Source organism: Botrytis fragariae, assembly GCF_013461495.1.
Source record: "Botrytis fragariae strain BVB16 chromosome Unknown tig00000037, whole genome shotgun sequence".
Lineage (NCBI taxonomy): Eukaryota > Fungi > Ascomycota > Leotiomycetes > Helotiales > Sclerotiniaceae > Botrytis > Botrytis fragariae.
This window is the reverse complement of record NW_023500990.1, coordinates 185079-203360: the sequence shown is the minus strand read 5'-3', so window position 1 is coordinate 203360 and position 18282 is coordinate 185079. Positions and strand designations below refer to the sequence as shown.

The following is an 18282-nucleotide window of genomic DNA, read 5'->3' as shown; positions in this document are numbered from 1 at the left end:
GGTGAAGCTGAGCGCAATTGATTAGTTGATGTATTTTCATTGAGAGTATATTTGAAAGACTAATCAAGCTGGAAGCAAAAGAAATACTTACGATCAAAGCAAATCCTTCAATTCATGGGAAACTTTACCTTCTCGAAAGAAATTGTTTGATATCAAATGAACGGCCTGTACAAGTTGCGGCAGGAAAAAAAAAACTTTTGATTACATAAGCTATTTAGGTATCTATCTCTTATCGTCACAATCGCAACATTTGGTTGATTGGCTGAGATTGGTACTAGGCGGAGGGGAGGTAGATCAAGGCCGAGGCTTTTATTTTTTCTCTGGAGAAATCTTGTAGGATGGGTGGGATGGATAGGATAGGTAGGATGGATAGGATGGGTAGAATAGGTAGAATGGATAATACAGAATGGGCAATATAGATAGGATGGGCAGTACAGGTTGAATAGGTAGGATAGAGAGTATAGATAGAATAGGTAGAAGAGGTAGAATAGATGGTATAGAGAGTATAGAGAGTATAGAGAGTATAGAGAGAGTACAGGTCCATAGACTTCGCATTCCACATGCATCGTTCTTCATTCGTCATTGGGCTCAAGCTTACGATCTCTCTGGGCAAACACCTTGGGCTCCCATATACAGGAAATCCAATGCGAGGACATTTGATGGCTTGGATGATGTTGATAGATAAAAGGGTTTCATTCGCTCTTCTATATCAGAAGCTTCATCAACTGCATGGCATGTATGAAGTACTCGGTATGAATAATGAATGCATTGATAGTCAGTATGTACATGTATGTAACAAAATCGGATTCATAGCTGCATGCTTGAGCTGCGGTATGCGATATGCTGTACGGATGTATCGAGGTATTTCTGTAGCTTGAGATGCACATACCCATATTTTACCTACTAGGTACATACATAGATTGAACGAGAGAGCAAACGAAAGGAAGCCAACTTACCTCATTCATACCTTATTATGGAAAAAAGGTGAAGAAAAAGCAAAGACTCAATACTCTCTTTACTCGAAAGGAAACATTCTCACCATATTTCTTTTGGGCCTACCGAGACGAGTCTCTCATTGTCTCAACTTTCGTGGAGATATTACCTAGGACCTACCACATCTCTCGACATCATTACGAGTACCTCCCTCATCCATTCATTCAACTTGTTATATACATCTTCTACATCCCAATATTCTACCTATTGGTCTGATAGATCGATTGCATCGCCAAGTTTTCTTCCTTCTCTTCTTCTTCCCATATATCCATCCATCCTACCGTCCACCCTACCATCCTACCATCCATCCATCCATCCATCCATTCATCCATCTACTTTCCATCATCTTGTCGACCGGTATCAATAGTTCTACGCAGCCAGCATCTCAATTCTACCCAACCTAACCAGACCACACCCATTCTCTCATTCCCACTGCTGATTGTAATACAATATCCAGCAGCCCAGTACCACACCCTCACAAAGACTTTGACTTCATCTGGCTGTTGTGATTTCTTTTCTATTTGTATACAATTTTGTCAATCGATCAATTAACCGGACAATCAATCAATCAATCAATCAATCAGTCAGTCAGTCAGTCAGTCAACCAGTCAACCAGTCAATCAATCAATCAATCAATCAATCAATCAATCAATCAATCCTGTACATCATTTCATCTTCCCACCTGTACTTATCGCCTACCCGCCCGCAACCGCACAATCACTTAAAATCTTGCTCTCTATCTTGCAATCATTACCGAAGTGGTTCGTGCAAGCCTTCTTTTGAGGGGAATCACAAGCGCTACAACCGATTGTGTGCTAAACTTCCCTTCACCGTCACATTGAACCCTTTTCATCCAGAAGAAGAATCTATCCGCCATACATACTACACTCAACTTCCCTCATTCAATCTCGATTCATTCGCCATTCACTATTTCATGATTGTACAAACCATCAAGTCACTTTGACATTTATTGAAACTGCGAACGAGGTGTACGATATACATTGGGTAGCTATCTGATCATTGGCTTACTTACGGAAAAACGGTCTGCGGCTGCACTGCATCTCTACTTCTTTTGCCGGCTTCAACCCTGCAATCTTGTATCTTCCTCTTGTCCAGAAACCTCACATACCTACCCTACCGTACCTGCACAGCCTCGCGAATCGACGAAATAACATACTCGTCAGCGATAGAGCTCCAGGGCTTCCATCGAAACAACAAATAATTCACATAGGTGTGCAAGAGAGACTGAAAGATCATGGCAAGTATATTCAGACGAGTGTATGATTGGTTGCTGCGGCTTTTCTGGTATGTTTCTTACCATCTGTTTGTTGCTTGAAGACGTCGATCTTGTGCGCACATCTTCATTTTGACAGCGACCCTCCAAAAACAAGGCATTTTCAATAAGATTTTCTGCTCTCCATCAACTAACCTCGTGGTCTGCCGTTTAGGGCTACGGAAATGGACATTACGATGATCGGTTTGCAAAATGCTGGAAAGACATCTTTGTTAAGGGTACTAGCGGTAAGCTCTAATTTCACTCACCTTTTCTTTCCATGTTGAACCTTTTACTTTGGCGGAAATGCTGATGATGGTGTTAATGTGCAGGGCGGAGAATTTACACTTGAGTACGATGATTCCTTTCCTTCACATCCAAGACAAGATACATATACCTTCCTATCACGGCCTTCATTTCATCGAAGCGGGGTTCGCATATTCGTAGACCCCACGTTGCGCAACCGCTCCAAGCTGACCACATTTTACTTTCCCTCATAGCTCCATTCCCACCGTTGGTTTTAATATGAAGCGTGTCCAGAAAGGTCATGTCACTCTCAAATGTTGGGATTTAGGCGGACAACCCCGCTTTCGTTCCATGTGGGAGCGATATTGTCGCGGTGTAAATGCTATTGTGTTTATTGTCGACTCTGCCGATCCTGATGCCTTACCAATCGCTAAAGATGAGCTTCATTTGCTTTTAGAAAAACCCGTCTTGCAAGGGATACCTCTTTTGGTATTGGGAAATAAATCTGATTTGGAAAACAAGTTGAGTGTGGACGAGTTGATTGAGAGGTTGGATTTAAAGAGTGTAGGGCATAGAGAGGTGAGCTGTTATGGGATCAGTGCTAAGGAGGAGACGAATTTGGATGCTGTATTGCAATGGCTGGTTGCAAGGGCGAATAAGTAGAGTGCATACGGAGGGTGGATGATGGATCATCAAAGAACAAGTAAAACTTGTCGTGAAGTTTGGATGGAGTATTGCGGGTACGAATTTTCCGGATATTAACGACGATTAACGACATGAAATGGCGAAAAGATGGGATGATAAATGATCGAACTTCGAAAAGGGTCTTCGCGGACCACGAATATATCTCCTCAGCCCACAGCAACCAATTCTAATTATTTTCAAATTCTTCCTTCTCGATCGGCGAGGATCCCTTCGACTTCTAGTTTTCGATTTGCTGTGAGCCGAACAGCGGGACAGAAATGTATCAAATTTCCTTGGATTCTTCTGGGTAGGATGCGCCATGTCTGCTACGATGAGACGAATTTACGACCCTCTGCTTTGTTGTTGGATTGCTGGGATCGACATCCAGCGTGTTGCATGGTGCCAGTTGGTAAATGAGGTAGTGGCACCTGTGTGTTGAAATAATCGGAGAAGGACCATTGTATTTAAAACATTCATACTTTGCGCTTCCATGCCCAGTCGTATTTCCATGAGTGCTTTGCATTTTTCCATTTCCCAATATATATATAAACATTTATCTTTCATGCGATCGTCTTGAAGTGTAGATTGTAGGATTTCCGGAAAGTCTTCAGACGTTTTATGAGTTCGTTTTATCTTCGGCGGTACGTTACGGCAATGTCGCGTCTTGGCAATGATAGAACGAGGTAATAGATGATGATGAGTCTTGTGTGTTGGAAACCCGTGTCTGTCTGAAATGTGTTCGAGTGAAGGTTGGCTTGCTATCAACTGCATATGCGCTGTCAACTCGTGTAGAATTTGTCCGCGGTGACATGTTCCCAATGCTCAGCTTATTCCGGAGTTTTATTTAAGCTTTCGTGATAAGACTCTGTTCAAATATTCATAGATGCGCGCGTCTCCTTCGTAACCTATTCCGTGACCGGATGCCCTCCACCCATAAAGTACTTTGAGGCTCGAGTCGAGTTGTCCAAAACATTGAACATGGTGGGAAGGAGTTCGAGGCGAATACGAATGTTCATCACGGCGTACTGAGTGTCTCACCTAGGTGTATTCCATATTTTGTAACCATTTCTCGGCGCATCGTATCTAATGTGTATCGCAATAGCAATAGCAATCGCAATCATGACTGAATTGTCGGGGAGCATTTTCCATGAGCCGAAATGGCGAGCGACGGGAAGACATCGAGTTGCTCCCTGGACAATTGGCATTGACGGGAAAAGGATCGAGGGAGGAAGGGAGGGAAGAAAAGAAACAACTGAGGAGAGGGACCGTCAGGCATTTCATACAATCATGCTTAGAGATGCATCGCGCATGCTTCGCTGGCAGCCCTTAATTCTCAGAAAAGCACAGTCCGCACGATTGATGCGTTGGCACCGGGCATGGATAGCCCATGGCTTGCAGGAATGGAGGATAGATTCGTGGGTGTGATTGGATGGATTGGCGAGAGGGGGGTGTGATGGAAGAAAAAGAATGGCAGAGACGATTGGGAGGAAGGGGAAGGATTCTTGAGCGAGGCTTGAGGAAAAGGAAAATTGAAGGGAAATTGGGAGAGAAATTGTTTGCGTGGGTAGGCAGGGCTGTGATGGAGCTTTGAGTTTGAGTTCTTGAGGTTACTGGGTTGTTGTTACTGGGTACTTGTTACTGGGCAAGTAACTTTATCTTAATTTTATTGCATAAAGTGGAATTTGATTGAGCATGACGGCTTTTCTTGGGGGGTGAAGATGTCAGCTTATTAAGAAGTGAAGGGATTGGGAACATGTGGGATGAACGAGTCGGATGGGAACGGATAGATGGTTCTTGGAAAAGACCAATTGATGTTGATGTTGATATTGGTTGAGTGTGATTGGTATGGATGAGACGGGGTTGTTGGAATTATTTTATATACGAGGTCTCTCTGGTTATCAGCGATATCCATAGCTGGAATTGACATACAATACGTAGAGGGAATGAAGTAGGTTGTTACTGCCACCTAGGTAGGTATCTCTTTCTACATCAGCCAATACCTAGATATGAGAGGTATGTGATTTGGAATACTTTCTATCTACGAGTATCTAGGTATGCTATGTTATGTTACACGTAAGTCGGTGGGATTTTCCATGTAAGGCTTGAGGTTGATGCGACCAGGTTACTACGTATCTACCCAACCCTCACGGCAATCAGTGAGTGCAACTTCACCTCTCTCCCTTCTCTCGTGATCCGGAATGTTCGGGGATGTGACGAATACGAAGTACGAAGGGAGAGAGAGAGAGATCCACATCGACGTAATCGATTGATCAATGTGATGTGATATATACATCCATCCATCTGTACATCCATCTGTACATCCATCTGTACATATACTAATCAGTATATACACATGTATATATGTGTATAGATGAATGGATGTATATATGTATATATATATAGATGAGTATATAGATGAGTGTATAGATGAGTGTATAGATGAGTGTATAGATGAGTGTATTGATGGATGGATGTATATATATATATATAACATCTCGTCTTTGATCCATATTGACAATTCACACATATCTCTCTCTATCTATCCAAACCAATCCGAGTCCGAGTCCGAGTCCCGAGTTTGACTTACTTTTTCAACACAGCCTCGTACCTATCACCAAAGAAGCTATTTATCTAGTCCTTAACTACCCAGGTCCCAGGTCCCAGGTCCCTTAGCTGATATGTCTCTTAGCTATTGATTTCTTTTGCTTTTTCATATCGTGTACCGGTACCTGCCTAAAGACTTAAAAAGATCCAACCATCTACCATAATTGTCTCATCTTCTCGATATCACCGTCTCTCCTTCCCTCTCTTTCTCCTTCTTTCCTCCTTCTCTTTCCTATTCAATCTCTTTTGCTTCATGATCCTCTCTCCTCGATATATCACACATCAAAGACAATTAATTCACTCCGGATCATCTTGCTTACCCCGCCAAAAAAAAAAAGAACCCATCGCCGCGTATCCTCTTTGCCACGATAAGGATTTCAATCAAACAGAAGAAAAATTCCCTCAAGCTCTCTTCCTTGTAATTAATACCTGCTGTACCAACCCAAAACCAGCTGAACATTACCCCGAATATTACCAACGAAATCATGGCTGTGCTCGTGCAGATGATTGCCAAGAGGCAAAGCAATAACTTTGATGATGATGATGTCGATAATAAGTAAGTCAATTTCCTTAATTTCTTACTTTTCCTCTACCCAACCTCTCTCTATTTCTCTTTGTTGTTGTCTGTGAGCTGTGATTATTGCGAAATACGATCGACTTCCACATACACAACCTCTGTAATTCTCCATCATTTGTTACATCGAGCAACATTCCAATATCCAAATATTTACATAATCATATTTCAACCTATTTACAACTCTGCAACACATCCTCGCAACACCAACAGGAGATATCAGTGACTAAACTAATAAAATGGCTTACAGCTGCGAATACTATGGAAGCTGTTATTCTACATGGGGCAGTTGGGGACGATGGGTTGTACTAGTTCTCATAATTCTTGCCTTTGTTCTTCTGGCTTTCGGTTTATCGTAAGTTATGATTATTTCCAATATGCTTCACTGGCACGACTTTGATCGTACCTATTTATCGAGCTCATATATGGCTCGCCAGATCACATCCCTTTCTTCAACATTCTCCCTTCATACCCACTAACATATACCACCAGATGCATCAACTCCCGTCGTCGTCGTCGTCAAGGAATCCAACCAATGTATGGTACAGGCTGGATGGCCAAGCCACCTCCATACGGTCAATACAACAACCAGGCCGGAGCTTACAACTACGGTCCCCCTCCCCCAATGTATACTCCAAATGGACAAATCCCACCTCAACAAACGGGCAACACTTTTAATAGTAATGATGGATATTACGGACATCATGGTCAACATGGTCAACATGGTCAACCAGATATCGAATTGCAACAACCACCAAATGCCTATACGAGAGGCGGAGATGATGTTTACCAAGCACCAATGGGTCCACCACCTACAAAACACACCGAGGGAGATGGAATCATTCGATGAATTCAGATGAGATGAAAGTCAGACGGTTGTTTGGGGGGGTCCGCGTTAGGGGGGCACTTCGCTTGCGCAGTGGTGAAGCGATTGGTGGGGATTTCAATTGTCACGATGCCACATGATGCGGTTGCAACGATGCGCAAGTGGAAGGGACATGGAATTGCGGGGATGATGAAAAGAAGTAAGGAATGATGGATTGGAATTAGTCGTTTTAAGGTCACATTGACGTCGGTTTGGGTTCGGGGTTGGCTTTGGTGCTAGGTAATCTGTAAGGAAGGGAGTTTGGAACGGGTCTCACCAGTTTGGAGGTTTCCTATCGATCAATGGCAATGAATCAACGCATAATTCAGGGATGAAGGGATTGGAAATGGTAAATAAATAGAAATACACGAGTTATCATATTCACGTTGCAAGTATGTGTTGTATTGTTTGAGTAATATGGGATGGGATCTTGATTGTGATTTCGAGCTTTGGAATGGACGATGTGCTTATGTCTGTTGTGGGATGGAAGATGTAGAGGAGAAATAGATGATGTGTTTGAAAATGGGATACTCGCGTCTCTGCTCGAGGTAAGGTAGGGATGGTATATTGTCTTGCAATTGATGATGTGTATTCTCATTCGATGCGATGCGATGCGATATGATTTGTCTCATTTCATTTCGTTCCGTTCTCCTATCTTTAGACGAGGTTTGTTGATTTTGACATTGATTTTGATTTTGGTTCTCTTTTTCTTTCTCTTTTTCTTTTTCTTTAATTATATACAATCAATATTTTCTTCCGCACTGAAGAAAATAGATATAGAAATTCTTATTGTCTATTTGAGAATAATGGAAAGAGTTTGGAGTGGAGCGGTACAATTAGTTTTCATAGTTGAAGGAGATGAAGAGGGTTGTGGTATCTCTCTCTCTCTCTCTCTCAAAAAGGGGAAATGGAAAGAGGTTATGGTACTCGAGTTGATCTTTGAAACTGAATTATCTAAAATCTAAAATCGTGTGTAATGAATTTTTGATATCTGTGGTATTGATATACAATCAATCGATCAATTACCTTTTCTCTTGAAAATGGGGACGATACGATACGATACGATACGATGTAGGGAGAAAGTTTTGCTGCGTATGTAGGAAGAAATGATGAGAAATTGTAACGCTGCAGTTAGATTTCAAAAAAAAGAAGAAAGTGAAGGAAATGAAGGAAGTAAAAGGGTCTATTGTATTGTATCTTTATAACAAAAAGAATTTGTAAGGCTCCATCCAGTTGAGCTTTAAAACTGAATTGTCTAATACCAGATGTGCAACAAATCTTTATCTCTATAGTATTGACATCCAATCGCCTTTTCTCGAAGTCGACGCAAACAAAACATTTTGTTGCGTATCTAGGAAGAAACAAACGACGACAAATTGTATCGTTACAGTTAGATTCCGTAATTGAAATCTCCAGATTGAAGGAAATGTGATGAAAATCTGAGAAGAAAGCGGAAAGAGTTTGTAACGCTAGAGTTGGATTCCAAAATCGAACGCTCCAAAATGGAATGAGATTAGGTGTGTAACAAAGTGAAGTCTCCGGACCTTTTGATACTGATGTTTAGTTATCGTGCTCCTCTGGATCTAATGGAAATAGAAAGCTCTGTGGCGTATCTGAGGAGGAATTGGTAATAGATTGTAATGCTACAGTTAGATTCCAGCATTGAAGTATCTAAAATCGGATACACGATAAATCTAAATATCCAATCTCATTCTTTGAAGAAAAAAAGTGGGAGTTTTATTGTAGATCTCAAATTTGTTATAAGAGGTTTCAATCCATTTGGATTAAGAACCCTCTCAAGAGTATCAGATATGTAACAAAACTCAAGGTATCTAATACCTGATCTGGCTTTTTGAAATAAGAAAGTGAGAGTTTTGTTGCATATCTCAAAATCGGTAGGTGAAGAGTCCAAATCCCTTTGGATTTGGACTCTTCAGAAAATATAGTCTTTCAGATATATAACAAAACTCGAAATCGTTGAAAGACGAGGCTTCAATCGATTTGGATTGGAACCCCTCGACTAACTCTTTTAGATACACAACAAAAATTGTCATCTCTTTATTTTGAAAGATTAGGTCAGGGGTTCAGTCCAGTCTTGTTGCATATCTCAAGATCGTTGGAAGAAGAGGTTTCAATCCATTCGAATTTGTACCCCTCAGACGATACACTCTTTCAGATATGCAACAAAACTTAGACTGATTAGCACTCTTCTAGTTATTGCCAACCAATTGGAGATTAGACCGCGATACTTCCAAAGCGCAATAGAGTGAAAAGAGAGAGGTGAAGAGAGAGGCGTGTTGAACGCAGTGGTATTAAGGTCAGGAGGTGCAGGTAGGAGCTAGTTAAAGCTGGAGAAAGTTGTGTAAATTAGAGAGGTGAAAGGAAAGAGGTACTCAAACGTCTGAAATGCTTGGAGATTAGAAAATAAAGGGAGGGGCATCAGGGTAATCCAGCCATATCAATTGAATTGATAAGTCAATAGACTGAAATAATAGATGAGTGATGAGGGAATCCAGTGCAGGTCATAAATGCTCCAGCTCTTAGATCTGCGAATGCTTGATAGAAGCTTTGGGGACACACGACTGCAAAGCTCAGCTCGAAGATCCGGAATACATCAAATTTGTGAAACATGAGCGGTCAAAGTTAAGCATTCTGATCTTCGTGTAATTGGCGAATTGCTGCCAAATGTCAACTTCAAAGAATCTCATAACTGGTGGAATACTGTAGATTGATTGAATTGCTAACTCCATATCTCAATTACCCAAGAGAAGTAGACAACTGGGTAGATAGATTAAGGTGAGCACATTCCCGGCCAATGTGATTATCTGATTTGAGCTCGGGTTCTGGTGACCAGCTTGTGTACCAGGCACACGTATAGACATCGTACAAGTTCCTCGATCAAAATTTTTAACACAGCCCCTCACGTGTAAATGTGAGATGATGAAGACAAAACCTTGTATTGCGCTTCGCCGGGCATACAGTAACTATTCGAGGGCAGGTGTTACTTAGACATCCCGCACCGATTAAATCCAAATGTTTACCAAGCATAATTACCTTGAAGCAGATTGTACGCATTCAAATGCTACTTTCTCATCATAATAATGGTGGAATGGGAATATATGTGCACTATTTGGGTATACTGGCGATACACACAGGATTTCTCCAAGTTCTCGAAATGACCACACTTTCTAACTTTCCATTTTGTAGGAGTGAAGTAGCTTCACGTCAGATTGGTCACTTTGAATCAAGGCGGGGAGTGGTCCGAGATGATAACCGCTTGCTCCATGAATGCAATATATTAAGGCAGTTCGAATAGAAGAAATGAGGTTCTTCAATAACAATATCTTCTCATGCCAAGCAGAACTTGCTTGACACTCTGCGTACTAGCGCAAAGCATCTGATCCCGAATTTGGGCGTAACTGCCTACAGCCTTGGAAGTTGCCTAACCAACAAGAATGCAGAGGGAAGAGAAAACAGAACAGAGTAGTAAAGAAAGGGCAGGTCATGCATCAAATATTTGCTAGTAGCACTCAATACTCTTGAGAACAGAAAGAAGCCTCGATAGTACCTTTATCAAAGTACGTCCAAGGTGACAACATTGCTCGAAAGATCAATACCCGTCACCACTTCCACTTCCACATGAACATCGATTAAATAATCAGGACTGTTGACTCTGAGCAGGAGACGAGAGCACGAGAATGACATATAGACTTCATAGCCTTGTGAAGCCTTTGGTGTAAGCTAGCTGTATCTACGACTGTAAGGCAGCCCCAACATCCTGTATTACTACACCACGACAACTACTGTGTGACTCCTCAGCCTCAAGGTCTTGAATAGCATAACCACTGAGGGGACATCTCATAGCTTTTCACAATTAAGATGTCTGCGGGGATTCGATGTGTCTATTTTGCGTGTTACTTGTAGTTATTCAATGGTCAATAGATATCTCCTCATGATCTCTATAACGACAAAATGTATGGAATAAATAGGTCGCCTATTCTTCTCTCGAAACATCATTTGATAACTGCGCCCCGATTCACCTCGAGCTTGCGAACCAACCAATATTCTGAAAAGCACGTGATAACGATCATCATTCCTGAGGGCGACTCTTCCATAATCATCAGCCACCAATGCCATGGCGCCAAGGTCGGGAAAAGGCACATCAAAATTCTAACCCCTGACATTAGTGGAGTGGAGTGCGTGCTGGAGTAAAGTGGGCATAATGCCCGATTGTCTCATTTCGGCTGTGATTGATGATTGGAGGAGATGATGAGGATTATGATGTAAATCATGTGATAGGGAAGAGGAAATAAATGAATGGAGTGATCCGTAAATGGAGTGAGGAAAGAGAAGTGAAGAGGGGAAAAGTAGATGACTATCAATGAACATAAGAATGATAGTTATGACATAGACATGACCTCCTATTATGCACTCACACACTCACTCCCTCACTCCCTCATCTATGAATGTGTTACCATCAACCATCAATGCAGACTACTTTGCAAATAAATCAAAACCCTCCATCAGGCTGATTCAGATTAAGGAACTTGGGGCCAATAGTGGATTCAAATAAGCTGAAAATGTGAGATAGCGTAGAGATAGCCCGGGAAAAAAGCTTGGGCTTCATATACATGACCTCCAACAAACCACAATTTCCTTCAAATTAAACACTACCCTGCACTGCCCTGCCCTGCCTTATCCACCACACACTCTCTCTCTGTAACAATCCAAGATGTCCAAGATCTTGTCCACTCTCGTTTCACCTATCATTACCGTCCGAATTTGAGGGCAACTCAATCCTTCTTGTTGATATTGCATTATTGTTCTTGCGCGTCTTAATAAGGATACCTAAAATAATCCAAAAATCCTTCACTCATTCCTACAAACTCTTTGGCTTCTCTTTCAATTCTTTGCGACGAGAGACGACTTTCATTCCCAAAATTGAGTCCGAAAACTTAGCAACAACTTCGAAGTCTCCGAAACTGACTAGGGGATTGGTAGAAATGAATGGGAGAAATTGGAGTTGGAATTGATATCTCACAGTCACCAGAAGAAATCCCTTTCGGAGATTCAATAGCACGTTGATTCACCAGAGTCAACAGATTGACTCAAGAGATTAAAACAGACGGGGAATTTGATGGTGGAAACACAGAGTAGGGAAACCTGAGAGTTTGCTTTGGAAGGAAGGAATAGGACCCAGAATAATCCAAATCAAATGAGGATCAACAAATAACTGGAACTACCAACCAGCAACAAATCTTGTGTCATCCAAAGGGACTACTCACTTGCGACACACAGTTCAAGTTATCGCATACAACAAACTTGAGAATCAAGTCCTACCACGCCACCCAAAGGCACTTTCCGACTTCTAGAATTTATTGCGTGCCAACATTGTATTTCACAATGCCACACATTACAACAGCGATGGAGTGGAGTAGGAGGAGGGGAATTGGAGAAATATTGGTGGATAGCTTTTTGCGGAAAAGATCAATTACAGGCGATGTCTCGAGTGTGAAGGATTCTTTCAGTTCATGGTCAAATTGTATGGCAGCTACATATTGCAAGTTCGTCGCCCCTTCCCGCTTGGCACGTTCCATTGGTATTCCCTACTCAAACTCAAACTAACCTCACCTTACCTCCAGATGGCCTGTCATAGCAGCAATTATTATCGGCGGCTTGATCGTTTTTTCCATAGCGTGGTGTATAATAAGATGTGCTTGTTGTGGCATGTCCTGTTGTTGCACCTGCTTTTCCTTTCTTAAATGTTGTGATTGTTGTGGTGGCTGTTGCGATGGTAAAAAGGACCGCCCTCACAAACATCTTGACGATTATCCACCTCCAAACCCAAATCAAGGCTATCAAGCTCCAGCCCCAATGATGGGCGGCGCTCTTCCTGCACGACCCGAACCCCCCAAATATGCAACATTTGAAGTGGGCAAAAATGGCCTCGCGGTCGATCCGCCAAAGACTATCTCAGAAGATGCATTACCGCCTATGCCGACATGGGAAAATTCGAGCAAAGTACATGTAAATGATGATGAGAAAGGTGATATGGGCATGGAATTGAAGGAGCTAGATCCTGTCACGGGACAGAAGATGCCATTGATGAACGGAGGTGTCGCCAATAGTCATCCCAATAGCCCAGCGGTTGGACCAGGGGAAAGCCCTTATGGAAGACAACCTCAGGGTATGAACAATGGGTTTATGAATTCACAGGATCCATATAACCAAAGTCAAGTCAATTTAGGAGGAAATGGAATGGGCAGAGGATATGGCCTAGGAGGAACGCCGAATCCAGGAATGCCCATTGATCCGCTCATAGGCTATAGAGGAACGCCGCCTCCAATGGGCCCGGGTAATCAACAAGATGGGATGGGATACAGAGGGACACCAGGACCTGGATCAGCAATCGGAATGGGAAATGCAGGTATGGGATATAGAGGAACGCCTCCACCTGGTGGTCGAGGATATCGCGGTGCACCTTCACCGGGCCCAGGAATGAATCGTGGGCCAGGGCAATTTAGGGGTGGACCCTCTCCAGCACCAAGCCGAGGATATGGAGGACCACCTCAGAATCAAGACTTTGAACCAACTATGCCACAAGAATTTATTTCCAGTGGCGGTTTCAATGATTCTCCAGTCTCGGCATACGGTCAAGCAGAACCAATGTACGATAATCGACCATACCCAGCCCAACCATCACGTCAGTTTTCCAACGATTCCTCGAGGCCATTGAACCAAGGAAGATCATACACCAACAACACTGAGCAGTCGTATCAATCCTATCAATCAGATGATTCCTCCAATGTCGGTACATATCCTCCCCCACGCATGCCTTCTAGGGACCTGGACCAAATGGACCGAATAGAATGATGTCACCGGGCCCGCAGGTGGGAGGTTATGGTGGTCCGCAACAAAGAGGATTTAACAATCATTCACCTGCACCACCACTGCAACAACAATCTGTGTTTGGACAGGGACAGGATAATTACGACCGCGGGGCGCAGAGGAGTATGACAAGAAGTCCCCCACAGCAGCCAGAGGCATCAGTGTATCCGGGATACAAACCTTATGCTCCACCAGAGCCGGAGGCACCAGCATATCCAGGATACAAACCCTACACACCAGCTCCTAGATAGTGAATAGTGAATTTAAGGTTAACGACAAATGCTCGAAAGAAAGTGGGACGCGAGAGACAGCCAATCGACCGGTACCATTTGAGAAGGATACCACTATATGGAAATACTAGGGTTTATGGAAATGGAGTATTGAGGCGTTTATAATGGCTTATGAATTCAGCTCCTAGTGGGATATTCTTCATTTGATGCATAGGATGCAAGCGTTTAAAAGCCATTTCGTTGGGTGGTATAGGGCTATTTTGATAAATACCTTTTGGCTATTTTATTTTATTCGGAATTGATGCAACAAGCAAGTGTCTTCGGAACATTGCAGGAGTATTTGTTACACATTTGTATTCATGACTTTTTTTTTTTGCGAGGAAGTTTAAATATCCCTGTCTAGCTTAGATCTATCTAAGTGTGATTAGGATCGTTTTATGAGATTGTTAGTAAGTATTTGTCTGGAAAACGAAAGGATCTTTCGTCCTCATCATGTATATACACTCCATTCAATAAACCTTTATTCTCATTCTTACGTGCCCACAAATTGAAATGATTATCTAGCTTGGACTAGAGCTGGGTAGGGGAAATGAAATGAATGTACAGGTCGCTGAAAAGTCTCCATGTCGAGGAGGAATGTATTCCTTAGGTCATTGTGTGAATGTTGACTCTTTGTTGACATCAGATTTCTAGGAATCCTCCAGATAAAGCAGTCCAATTCTGCACTCTACCTATTTTCACTCACAAAATGGCGAAATATGCACTCATTTCACTGTATTTCTATGTTCATTTTTCTACTATATAGAGGAACCAGCTCACAGGTCCACGTACCCGCGGCCATGCTTCTCGCAGCTTTTAAGCCAGTATTCTCATTGAGTTCATGGTTGAACTAAAGTGACAAATCTGAACATTCGATTAGACAAGTGATATGAATTATTGGAGCAATGTTCATTAGGCCTCGGGAAATCCGATGGTCAAGGATGGGGTCAAGTATTGGAAGGCAAGGTGCACCTACTTCAACATCCGATTCGACGTATGATCAAATCGTCGCATTTATCGTTAGACATGTTTTCGTAGTCAGCTTAAACTTCTATGCTCGTTGATGGTTCTTTTGTATACATGACTCAAGCTTCAAAGATACTACAGCGGGCTCATGAGATGCTAGAGTTTGTGATGATGTGAGAATAGTCGAGCTGTCTTTTTCTCTCACAGTAAAGATGCTTTACAAAATTTTCACAACGGGCACTTCCCGCTTATTTGCATATCGGGAACGCTGCCAGCACTACGCTTCTTCACATGGATATCAAACTCACAACAAGCACAGCAAAGAGTAAGCAACATGTCGATTTTCCGACTCACCGCCGAGTTTCACGTTCACATCACAATCAAGATAGTAGTAATCACAATCAAATTAATTGCATCATCCAATACCGCATGTCCAACCGGGGTGTATTTGTAATTCTCATAATCCACTTGCACGTGGAAGGTCTTTGGCAAAGTATTCCGAACGCATCCATATTCTAACAACATCGCTGTAATAAAAAGGAGACCACCCAGGCTACTAGCAAAATACATATTTGGATGTATACTGTGCAGGCTTTGTCGGCGAGTAAAGAACAAATAGTGCATTAATTGGGCAATTGAAACGAGGGAAGTAAGAGTTATGGCAATGAGAGGTTGGATGATATAGGCAAGCTATAGCGCAGCCCGGTTCGCTTAAGTGTGATGAAATTTGACCTTCTCTTAACGTTTCCGAATAACAATCTTATGCCAAGTAGGAAGTACTGCCTCAGTCTTGGGACTGGGCTAAGCATCCATACCAAGAGCCTCCTTGCGGCACCTACTCAGCTTACAAGATCATAGAATGCTTAGAAGATATTGTAGACTACAGGCAGAGCCCATAAAATTTGTCCCGCATTTCACAACAATAGTCTGCATTAGCACTGGGTTGGGTCTGGAGAACAAAGACACAGCATTTGACTTAGCATTGAAAATACATACAGGTGTTTCGTAACTCCTTCGAGAAATCTGCTCCTGTATACGTGCATAAACCTAGGTCATTGCCAGACTAGAGCATGGGCATGTATGAGAACGAGAAAGACTGAGTAGGCACTCGATTGAGATGGAGACATTTTCCAACACATTATTGAGCGATCCAATGTTGAGTCCGATATCGTCGGCTCGACAAGCCTAAGGGTCTTTAATTAGGGGCGGATCTCTGCTACAACGAAGGAGAAATTTCTAAAGCTTCAACAAACAAGGCATACATAGTACATCCATCTAGTCCGACTATCCCACTTACGTTCTCTGCAGTTATATGATTTCTTTGGCGAGTCATTCAGATCTAGACTACTGCAGAAAGATGGGCTACTGTTTAGTGACATTAATGCAGAAGTGGCTCGTCATCGCTTCTGTTTTCATCCAATGGAGTGCAAAGTCAACTTTTTGTATTACACGCTTACATAGTGGATCTTTCACCATCAGCAGCGGTGACATACAACCAACTGTTGGCTGACTGTGTATCACATCACACTATGTAAGTCTATTGTACTCCTCGCTTCTGCACCATCAAATCTACATAGGAGGACAATCAGAGCGTTCAAGATAGCTCGGCCATTCGTCATGGCATCAGCAAGTGATATATTAAGTTACTTAGAGCCCGGATATTTAAGATCAGTCGATAGAGCCAAGTTCTCATTCTATCTACCAAATATTGATGCGAAGCTCATTCCTGAGGTATGAAATAATGCTCTCGGATCCTTGAAGATAGGCGGTGGTCTTCCAACGAACTGACATTTTCCGAAACGCAGACAAGACAACTGTTGGGAAAGTATAGCCATATTCCACCGGAGGAGCAATCCAAGCATGTTCATGAAATCGTAAGGCGTTCTTTCCTCATCTGGTGTTTCTCCAATTCTATTCTATCTTATAGCGTGACCAAGCTTGGGACATTCGCGCGTACCCTTGCACTGGGGTTGGTGCATGGCTTGTACCTCAACTCTGCCGGAACCCTGTGTATCCTGAGATTCTGGAGCGGATCCAGGCCGGTGAGACATTAATGGATGTTAAATGTTTTCTTGGACATGACCTTTGACGATTAGTCTACAACGGTGCGCCCTCAGACAAAATTTATGCTATCGATATTGTGAGCCATTGGAATATGGGATACAACTTGTTCCGCGACCGGGATCGGTTTTCTGCACAGTTCATCGAAGCGGATATCGTATCCGAGTCCGAAGTACTGGCGCCATTGAGAGGTCAAGTGGGTATTATCGCAATAACACAGGCGATTCATCAATGGGATTGAGAAGGACAAGTCAAAGCAGCCAAACAGTTGATTACATTTACCAAAGGGCCTGGCCCCGTGATTGTAGGAAATCAGATTGGAAACTACAAAGCACAAGAAGTAACTCTGAAGTCACTCGTCGTTCCTATGTGGCGACACAGCCCGGAATCTTTTGAGAAAGTATGGGATCAGGTTGGACAGGAGACGGGGACAAAGTGGGAAACTCAGGCATGGATGAGATCCTTTGAGGAGATGGCATTTGGTGCTAAAGATGGTGCTTGGGGGGAAGATGCAGTGGCGATTGTTGAGTTTGTTGTGAAGAGGATCGAATAGGAATAATGTTCTGGGACTTAGTGTTTAGTAGATTATAGAAAGGACAATGTCATCTCGGACGATTGACAGGAACTTTAACAACCTTATCACTGTTTGCCTTTCAATACCACTTCATGTACCACTTCATATTTTCATGTGCGTGGAGTGAAATAGTAGTGAATCGACGAGTAATAAGGAAATACATTTTTTTTTTCGAGGTTTTATTGTATTTCGCCTTGAGAACCTCTATCTTATAATGTTTTATATTATACTAGACTATTCGCATTTATCGGAGTATGTTTTTACAGTAAAAAATCATTACTCTAT

General features: G+C 42.4%; 4 protein-coding genes across 4 annotated transcripts; all 4 read left to right on the top strand.

Annotated features, from left to right (window-relative positions):
• Positions 1 to 2248: 2248 nt before the first annotated feature.
• Bfra_011398 (putative adp-ribosylation factor family protein) lies at positions 2249 to 3175 on the top strand (the record flags this gene model as incomplete). Its single annotated transcript, XM_037341725.1, has 4 exons — positions 2249 to 2298; positions 2442 to 2514; positions 2599 to 2618; positions 2767 to 3175. The coding sequence occupies 4 exons, from the start codon at positions 2249 to 2251 to the stop codon at positions 3173 to 3175; spliced, it is 552 nt and encodes a 183-aa protein (XP_037194582.1).
• Positions 3176 to 6285: 3110 nt separating this feature from the next.
• On the top strand, positions 6286 to 7224 carry Bfra_011397 (uncharacterized protein; the record flags this gene model as incomplete). The annotated part of the gene is made up of 3 exons (XM_037341724.1): positions 6286 to 6356; positions 6625 to 6729; positions 6867 to 7224. The coding sequence occupies 3 exons, from the start codon at positions 6286 to 6288 to the stop codon at positions 7222 to 7224; spliced, it is 534 nt and encodes a 177-aa protein (XP_037194581.1).
• Positions 7225 to 13116: 5892 nt separating this feature from the next.
• Positions 13117 to 14378, top strand: Bfra_011396 (uncharacterized protein; the record flags this gene model as incomplete). Its single annotated transcript, XM_037341723.1, has 2 exons — positions 13117 to 14046; positions 14082 to 14378. 2 exons carry the CDS (start codon positions 13117 to 13119, stop codon positions 14376 to 14378), a joined length of 1227 nt encoding a protein of 408 aa, XP_037194580.1.
• Positions 14379 to 16979: 2601 nt separating this feature from the next.
• Positions 16980 to 17976, top strand: Bfra_011395 (putative methyltransferase domain-containing protein; the record flags this gene model as incomplete). Its single annotated transcript, XM_037341722.1, has 5 exons — positions 16980 to 17093; positions 17168 to 17236; positions 17290 to 17404; positions 17459 to 17623; positions 17669 to 17976. 5 exons carry the CDS (start codon positions 16980 to 16982, stop codon positions 17974 to 17976), a joined length of 771 nt encoding a protein of 256 aa, XP_037194579.1.
• Positions 17977 to 18282: the final 306 nt, after the last annotated feature.